The sequence below is a fragment of the Vombatus ursinus genome, unplaced genomic scaffold (assembly GCF_900497805.2).
Source record: "Vombatus ursinus unplaced genomic scaffold, bare-nosed wombat genome assembly UNPS02014870.1, whole genome shotgun sequence".
Taxonomy (NCBI): Eukaryota; Metazoa; Chordata; class Mammalia; order Diprotodontia; family Vombatidae; genus Vombatus; species Vombatus ursinus.
Window position 1 is genome coordinate 9,088,628 of NW_020954648.1, and position 9,611 is coordinate 9,098,238.

Below are 9,611 nucleotides of genomic sequence, written 5' to 3' on the forward strand. Positions count from 1 at the left end.
AGGGGAACCCTCTCTGGGTTCATGCAGTTAGTAGGAGAGAATTCATTAGAACAGAGTAGCTTTGAGAACCACTGTTATATTTTGATATATACTGGATTTGGAGGAAGACACGGGTTTAAATCCCACTTTTTTACATTCCTGGCTGAGGGGTTTAATTCCTCAGAGCTTAGAGAATTCTCTAATACTTATCTATTGATTCATAGACTAAAGACAGTGCAGATGGGGCCTGACAAAAGCAATGGACAATTGGACCAGCACCTCGCTAGTCCTAGACTTTATGTCTGTCTCAATGAAGTCTTGGGGGACAAGTAGGTGACATGGTGGGGATAGAGCACCGGCCCTGGAGCCAGGAAAACCTGAGTTCAAATGTGACCTCAGACCCTTAATTACTGTGTGACACTAGGCAAGTCACTCAAGCCATTTGCCTCAGTTTCCCCATTTATAAAATGAGCTGGAGAAGGAAATGGCAAACCACTTCAGTATCTTTGCCAAGAATACTCTAAATGGGGTCATGAAGAGTCGGACACAACTGAAAAACAACTGAACAACAAGACTGCACACTAATGAAATCATATCTTCTTACTACGTTGATACAAAGCAGAAAACTACAAACCTTGGTAAAAAGAAGATTTTTTTTTTAAAAAAAGATTTTCTGTATTTTCCTCCCTTCCTTTTCCTTGGAATTTTTTCTTTCCTACTTTTTTTTTTGTTTTCCTCTTCATTTTATATTTCCCCCTTCATTTCCTTTTTTTTCACTCTTCTTTTTTTTTTTCTGCTCCCTGCTACTTGCTCAGATATTCTTCTCTGTCCTCTCCAAACTATCCATGCTTGAGGATCCTATTCTCTAGTGCAATCCAAATCCCATAGAAATGAGGCAGCCAGGCAGTGGGACTGACAAAAGCACGGAGGCCAGCACCTGCTCTTTCTCACTCAATGAGCCCCTTCTTTCCTAGTAGGACCCAATGCTATGTCTGTCTCTGTATATCTATGGGCCATGTGTTTCTGAGAGACAGTGATGAGTGTTCAATGTACGCACTTTGTCAATGAGTCTTAGTTTCAAAATTGGTGTGAAAGCCACTCCGAGCCCTCCTTTCTTTGACTTGGAGCTTGACCCTAAGCCATCTGAAGGTTTTTGATGCAGGGAAATAAAAACTAGCATATCTGAACAGAAATGGAGACAAAACAATAAAACATTCTTTAGGCAGCCAAATATAAATTTTGGGTAGTGATAATGATTCTATATCTTTCCATAATTATTAACAATACTAATTCTACTTCTCTTGAGAACTAATTAAAGTAAAACCAGGATAAAGCAGCAAAAAAGAAGTGACTTGGGAAATTATCTTGGCATTAAACAGAAAGTTGAAAAACAGATGTTGCCAGTACTGAGCTGTCAAGGATGCAAAAAAAAATGTCAATATACAAACCAACACAGACTTACTCCCCCACATCACTTCTTCTCTGTATAAATCCATATAAATACAAAGACATACACACTGAAGGCAGAGACATTGACACACAAACCTTTGCCATAGACAGTTGCATGGGTCCCACAAATCCTCCAATCAAAGTTATGACTGCAGATGTCATTCAAATGGATGTATTTTGTTCCATGAAATAGATGTCGTTCATCCACATCCTTCCCTCCATTCACTTTTTTCATCTGGTCCTTCTGCCTAAGGAAAAATATGTGAGATTTTAGTCACTGAAAATTCTATTTCCTCTTTGAAAAACTGAGGCCTTGGCAAGGTTTAAAATGACACATTCATTTAATGGATTAGCCAAATTTCAAAATACAAATCCACTGCATGGTGTATTCTTGAGTAGATATGCTTTTTTTAAAATTCAATAAGGAAGTAGTAAGCTATTATTATCATTATCATCATCATCATTATCATTATCACAATGAAATTTTCCTCAGCTGTAAATTAGAGACAAAATAGCCCCTTCCTCCCAGGGTTGTGAGGTTGTGAGAATCAATTGAGATATTTGTAAATTGCTAAGCATAGTGCATGGCACATACCAAGTGCTATATAAATACCAGTTGTTATTATTATTTTTTTTGTTATTATTAAAGGAGGCATCATCATGACCCTAATAATGGCTCATTATAGTTGTATAGCATTCACGGTTAACCAAGAGGTTTCATATATAAGATATTCTTTGATTTAAAACCCTAAACAGTATAGCAAAGTGCAAATAGAATATAAGAGGAAAGAAGTATAATTGAAAATTCATAGTTTATTTGGGGCTAGGGGCGGTGCTAGGCAATGGGGTTAAGTGACTTGCCCAGGGTTACACAGCTGGTTAAGTGTCAAGTGTCTGAAATTGGATTTGAACTCAGATCCTCCTCACTCTAGGGCCAGTGTGCTATCCACTGCACTATCTAGCTGCCCCTGAGAATTCATAGTTTATTGAACAAACAAGCTATTTAGAAAATTCTCTTTTAACTCTTCACTCAATAAGTAAGGGGATTTATTAAGTAACTGGCTATTAAGAGTAGAGGGGTTATCAGTGTTTTAATAAAATCTTTCCACTATCAGGTTTAACCGGCTCTGATTCATCACTCCTACTGCCACTTCTTTGGCCTTGGGCCATACTGTCCCTGGCAGCAGGCCATTTCCATTTCCCATGGTAATAGGGGTTGTGAACAAAGTGCACTAAGTGGAGAATAAAGAAGAATGAGAATAGGGAGTGGGGACTACATGAAACATGACACAATTGTTTCTTCTGACAGAGAGAACAAAGAGCTAAATTACAAAACACATAAGCCCCCTGAGCCCAGGAGTTGCTTTCTTTTTGTATTTTTATCCCTAACATGTAGCAGGATACCTTGCACATAATTTAATTTAATTTTTAATTAAAGTATTTTACTTAATTTTTAATTAATTTTTCTTGGATTGGGTTGGCAATCCTTACATCTGGTAGATTTGTAATTTGTAAATATGTATAGGTATTGTCAATATGAACACAAATAGGCCCATCTCTGGTTCAGTTGTTCTCAGTCAGAGCTAAAGAGCCCTGTAGTCAAAAGAGCTTCCCCAAATCCTGTCCACAGCTTAGCACAAATAGCACCAGAGAATCTCTTTAATAGCTATACAAAACTCTATGGGGTTAGTGAGTCAGATGTTACCCTTCCATTTTAAAGTAAGGAAACTGAGGCCCATAGCAGTTTAAAAATTTGACACAGAGGAAGTGTGTCAGAGGCAGGATGAAAACAGGTTTTCCAATTTGTAGCTCAAAGTTCTTTCCACTGTACTAAGGGGCTTGTATAATACATCTAAAGGGACAGTAATAAACACCCCATGAATATTTTTATTACTTGTATTACTTGTATTCTTACTTGTATTGCTTGTATTCTTGACTACTAAATTCTAAGTCTGCCTGAGTTGAAGTGACCCAAAGAAAACCAGAGAATGATAGGAAATGGTAACGAACCATTGGAAGACTTGCCAAAGGGCCAAATTCTGAATCCTTTGGATACGTTGAATGACGAAACCTGTCATTGTCTTTTCAAATTGGCTCTTGACATCACCGAATTCTTTAGAGGTTTCGTTGAGCATCACAAGCTATGTGGTGAAAAGGCACAGGTATGCAGAGGTCTCGTTAAAATTTCACATTGGTAAGCAAACAAAACTATCACTTTTTGCAGATGATATGATGGTATCCTTAGAGAATACTAGAGAATCAACTAAAACCTAGTAGAAATAATTAATAATTTTTAGCAAAATCACAGGATATAAATAAACCCACATAAATCATCAGCCTTTTTATGTATTGCCAACGAAGTCCAACAGCAAGAAATAGAAAGAGAAATTCCATTTAAAATAACTGTAGAAGATACAAAACACTTGGGAGTCTATCTATCAAGACAAACCCGCTTACAAAACACTTTTCACATAAATAAAGTCAGATCTAAACAACTGGAGAAATACTAATTGTTTAGAGGTAGGCCAAGCCAAAATAATAAAAATGACAGTCCTGCCTTCTGCCTGCATGTTATGGTGCTGCTGCTGCTGAGCTGTGATTCTAGCCAGCCCCAACCCCACCGTCCACAGACCTCTCTTTCTGTCTCTCTATGATTCCCTGCACTAGAAAAATGAGTCACTGTGACTTTTCTATGACTTCCCCGATGAGAATTCTGTCATTGTAGGGAATGATGTAAAAGGGCTAAGACAAAACTGCTAACTTTGCCATCTTGATTTGACCTCCCTAAAAATATGCATATCAGCTCTTTTGTTGTTGTAAAGAACTAGAATCTAATTAGAAGTACCCACCAATTGAGGAATGACTGAGCAAATTATGGTATATGAATATAATAGAATACTATTATGCTGTAAAAAATGATGGAGACCTACAAAGACTTGTCTGAACAAATGCAGAGTGAAGTGAGCAGAACCAGAACAATTTTATACATTAACAGCATTTACAATGCAACTTTTAAAGACTTAAGAATTCTGATCAATGCCATGACCAATCACAATTACAGAGGACTCGTGAAATATGCTACCAACTGCAGACACAGAGGCAATGGACCTTGGGTGATTGAGTTATGAGACAGATAGACAAATAGACACGGACATGGTCAAGTTGTGGGATTTATTCTGCCTGAATATATTTTTCAAGGGTTTTGATTTTCTTTTTTTTTTTTTGGAAGGAGGGAGGAGTAGAAGGAAAGGAAGGTGAGTTTTTGATAATTTTTTAAAATTACTTAAATTTTTATAGAAGAAATTGACTGATATATTTTTAAGGTATACCACAGCTTAGCCAAAAGCCAAATAACTGTAAATTATAAATCTGTAGATTCTCAATTAAAGAGGTTTTTTTGTTTTTTTGTTTTTTAAGTGTATCAGTAACAGAGTAAAACAAACAGAACTAAAAGTACAAGGTACACATTGACGACAATGATATAAACTTCATTAAAAGGAATACAAACTCTGAGTAACTGAAAAGCCAGTGAAGGTCCTAGAACAGATAATGAAATGTGTCTGTGTGTGAGATGTGAGATGTGAGGCAATACTATAGCAGAATGTTATATACATTGTTATATATTACTTTATGTATTATATATACATTTTATATATAAGTATATGTAGTATATATGTAAGTAAGTAAAATATATATGTATACTTTATATATTACTAATTTATATATTTAGAGATATTTTTATAACAAAAACTTAGAAAATCAGTCGTAGTAATTACAAATGAGTGATTGGTTTTAGGCCAGGCCTTCATGGATAAGTGTTTACACATTACTCTCGAATATCAGCAAAATTATTTTTTTCATAAGGAAGGAAAACAGGAAAGTAAAATATATCAAAGAGCAGTAAAGTAAGTACCTTATAACCAACATCTGGCACAGCTGATTTGTCCCAGGAGGGAGGGATCGCAAAAGTGAAAGCACCTTGCTGGCTCCCCTCTCCTTGGTTACTGAAAAAAGAAAGAAATCAATTGTATTTCAGTTCATGTTGTCCATTCTTTCAGTGAAGAATACCAAGTACAGAAGAATACCAAGTACCACTCCAGGAAGGACATTCTTCAGAAACTTCCGAGAATTACTGTCCTTTCATTCAGTTAGGGTTCCCTTCATATTTGCAATTAAATATATTGATAAGCACTGTGAGCAAGCACCAGCTAAAGGAATTTGAGATCCTTTTCTCTGATACCAAAGAAGAGTTAGAACTTCCAGAGGACAAAGAAGAAAAAGAAAAAGATGGAGGTGAGCAAGGCAAAATTTAAGAACTCATGAAAGCTAGTAAAAGAAATTCTGGATAAGAAGATTGAGAAGGTGACAATCTCCAGTTGGTCTGTGTCTTTGACCTGTTGCACTGAGGGCAAAGACATTGCAAGACAACTACCCAATGGCTAAGAGGCTGACCTGGAGTTTGATGAAGACCCTCCCATTATGGAGACTCTTCTGCAAAAGGCCGAGGCTAGTAAGAATAACAAGGCTGCAAATGACTTGGTAGTGCTGCTTTTTAAGAAAGACCTTCTCTTCTTTGGCTTCTCCCTTGAGGATCTCCAGACACCCTCAAAGTGAGTTTGCTACATGGTTGAGCCAGGTCGTGGTATTGATGAGAATGAGCTGAGAGCAGAAGAACCCAATGCTATTATTGCTAACGTAATACCCTAACTTGAAGGAGATGAAGATGTATCTTGAGGGCATGGAGCAGATGGATTAGAGCCAGGAGTGGGGACCCTGCGGCCTTGAGGCCTCACATGGCCCTCTAGGTCCTCAAGTACAGCCATTTGACTGAATCCCAACTTCACCAAACAAATTCCCGTGACAGGATTTGGTCTCAGTCAAAAGGCTGCACCCAAGGACCTGGAAGGCCATGTGTGGCCTCGAGGCTGCAGGTTCCCCAACCCCGGGTCTAATCCATCTGCTCCATGCCCTCAAGATGGACCCATATCTCCTAGAAGTTCCCTGTACCTCCTAAAGTAGCAATAGTGGCCATGTTTTGCCTAGGTTCATCTGTCATTGTCTACTTTTTTTTTCTTCCTATTTTCCTATAAGGCTATAAGCTATAAGCTTATAGCTATAAGGCAAAGGTATAGGCTCTTCTATTTCCTGTCATCTGACTTGGGAAGTAGAATGTCATGTATTGTGGGCGGTTTATCTTTTTTTTTTTTAAATTATACCAAGGGGTAGGTAGCTAGGTGACACAGTGGATAGAGCATCAGCTCTGGAGTGAGGAGGCCTTGAGTTCAAATATGGCCTCAGACACTGACCAACTGTATGACCCTAGGTAAGTCACTTAACCCTAATTGCCTCCAAAAATAAAAGTAAAGTAGGTGAAATGAGAATGCAGTTTTTACAATGATGGGGAAAAAACCCAACCCAATTAATAACAACAACAATAACAACTCTCAATAAAATGATAACATAGTACCTACTATGTGCTAGGTCATTCTTTTGCAAGAATCAAGAGAAAGTTCAGCCTGAATGGGTGGGGGTTGGGGTGGGGAAACAATATTATAGAACATATTTAAAGAAAGGAAGTTTTGTTACTTTCAAGTTCAGCAAATTCTGATTTTTTTATATTACGGGTCACAACCAAAGTCATTATGCAAAAAAAAAAAAAAGCTCTAAAAATAGAAGTTGATTTACCCAGCTTATCCAAAGAAAATTCAAGAATTAAGAAGAAACTCAAGGATGCTTAAGCCTCCATTGTGTAACAAATATACTAAAGGGGACTCAGAGGAGAGGGGGTACATTTTTATTCATTCATGTAGCAAATCTAAATAACGAGTAAATATGTGCTTTATTTCAGGTATTCTGCTTAGATCATTTGAATATAATCCTCCAGCTTTCAAACTGTCACAGACTTAGATCACTTCATAATTGAGCAGGAAGAATGTGTATTTTCGGGATAATAAGTTGGAGGATTCTTGTCCTCTCGTGTCCCAGGACAAGATGATGCCTACCTAGGTATCAAACAGATTGAAACTAGAATCATAGAAAGGATGTGAGACCTAGAAAGAGCTCACACCTTGTCATTTTAGAGATTATCTTGCCTGTCTTTTTTGAAACTGTATAACACGGGCTTTGTCAATTTACTGTAGCAGTTCATGGAGTTCTCCACAGTATAGAGTTTTAAACAAGGAACAGCACATAAAGAAAATTGTTGTCTCCATGGGTAAGATGCGCTTTGAGTTAATGCAAAGAAACAACTAGGTATTGAGGCAGCTAGGTGAAACAGTGATAGAGTTTTTGGATGTGGAGTCAGGAATATCTGAGTTCAAATCCTGCCTTAGACACTTATTAGTGAGGTAAAAACAATCAATTAATCAATTAAATAGTTGTCTATGGGTCTTAGGATGCATGTAAAATAACCAATATTCATTTATATTCTTATAAGAATTGGGGAATTTTGGAGGGGGGAGTGTAACTATGTCTTTGCACCAAAACCCACTGTGAATGATTAGATACATCTAGGAAGTATGAAGAGACAAGTAAGCAAAATGTTAATAACTAAAATTCTAACAATAAACCCCCATGAGCTTAATTCAAGTCTCAATAAGCTAATAAAAATATGATAAATACCTGGATTTGCTGTACCTTATCCTGGCCCTAAGTTACCAAAATTTTAAAATATGGCTCTGCCATTTCAATAAAACCATAAACATATTTTATACATAAAAGTACATATTTTTAAACAAAGCAATCAAACTTTTAACACAAAAAAATGTAATCAACTCAAAGAAATCTTGCTTCTTCCAATCCCTACTATTTGGTTTTGTTAAGTAACTGGAAAAATGAAAATGGTTCTGAAGTATCCTACAGAGTAGACCATCCCACTGCCTAGGAATTAGGATCATCTAGGTCCTATCTGTACTTTGTCCACTATAAAATCTTGAGCAGGGGGCAACTAGATGGCACAGTGGATAGAGCATCAGCCCTGGATTCAGGAAGACCTGAGTTCAAATCTGGCCTCAGGACACTTGATACTTACTAGCTGTGTGACCCTGGGCACTTCATTCCATTGCCTCACAAAAAAAAAAAAGAAAGAAAAAGAAAAAAAAAAGAAAAAGAAAGAAAAAACCTTCACTAATTCACTCCACCTGTCTAGTTAGGTCTCCTCATCTGGAAAAAAAAAAGTGAGGAAATTAAATACTCTCTAAGATCTCTTCCAGTTCCAACATTTCTTGATTCTCAGAAAGAGGTGGTTAATCAAAGTCCCAGAGATAGTATTTATGAAATAACTAAATGGAGACAAGTATGAAAGAGGTGGGCTTTGTTGCCATGATTCTTCTCAAAGCTTTTTTCCCATTTTGATCCTTCAAACCGTGATATTAACCAAATATGCAATTAGTACACAGGTTTATGCTAAAGAACCAAATGGAGGGGACAAAAAAAATGACTGTTACAATGATGTATTACATTATAATAATGATTGCATTACATACTAATGACTGTAGCATAGAGATAAATCTGGGAATCATGACTGACTCAGTAATCAGCCTGCTAGGCCACAATAGTGAAGCCATGCTCTAGGAATTACTTCCCCAATCCCACTGAGAGTCACCTCAGTGTTTTCCAGGAGCATCTCCCAGTAGTTGGGTCAAATACAATTATTTCTCTTTGCCCAGAATGTGCTTTAATAGAACTATTTTCACCCAACAATGATGCTATAGTGATTTTTAAGTCACAGAATATTAGCGCTAAAAGGGACCTTAGAGATAGTTCATCATTGAGAAGGATATGTCAGAAAGTAACATAATCCCAAGTTAAATGTCACAGCATGTCTTCCTAACTCCAGGCCTGGCCCTCTATCCACTGTGCCACCTACCTGCCTCTAGCTAAAGAGATTTTTGGGGGGAGCCTTATCTCACATCTTTTCTTTTCCTACCTTCAAGCAACTTAAAACAACACCATTAAGTACTCACCGTTTCCTTATTTTGTCCACATCTTCAGGGGATACAAATTTTGGCCTCCTACATACTTTTCTTTTGGTTTGGCATATCAAATTTCTCTGAACCATTTCTTGAAAGACAAATTAGAGACTTTTTTTTTAGTGATCAAAAGTAAAATACCTATATTTTAAAATCATGCATACACACACACACACACACACACACACACACACACACACACACACACACACA

General features: G+C 37.1%; 1 protein-coding gene across 2 annotated transcripts in view; it reads right to left on the reverse strand.

Moving 5' to 3' along the window:
• Positions 1-9,611, reverse strand: part of LOC114028125 (poly [ADP-ribose] polymerase 12-like) — a 64,607-nt gene that overhangs the window by 889 nt on the left and 54,107 nt on the right. For both annotated transcript variants that reach the window (XM_027842327.1, XM_027842326.1), the window contains 4 exons: positions 9,393-9,489; positions 5,342-5,432; positions 3,439-3,569; positions 1,525-1,676 (listed from right to left, as the gene is read on the reverse strand). In XM_027842327.1, coding sequence (XP_027698128.1) covers positions 1,525-1,676; positions 3,439-3,569; positions 5,342-5,432; positions 9,393-9,489 — 471 coding nt within the window. The remainder of the gene's footprint in view (positions 1-1,524; positions 1,677-3,438; positions 3,570-5,341; positions 5,433-9,392; positions 9,490-9,611) is intronic.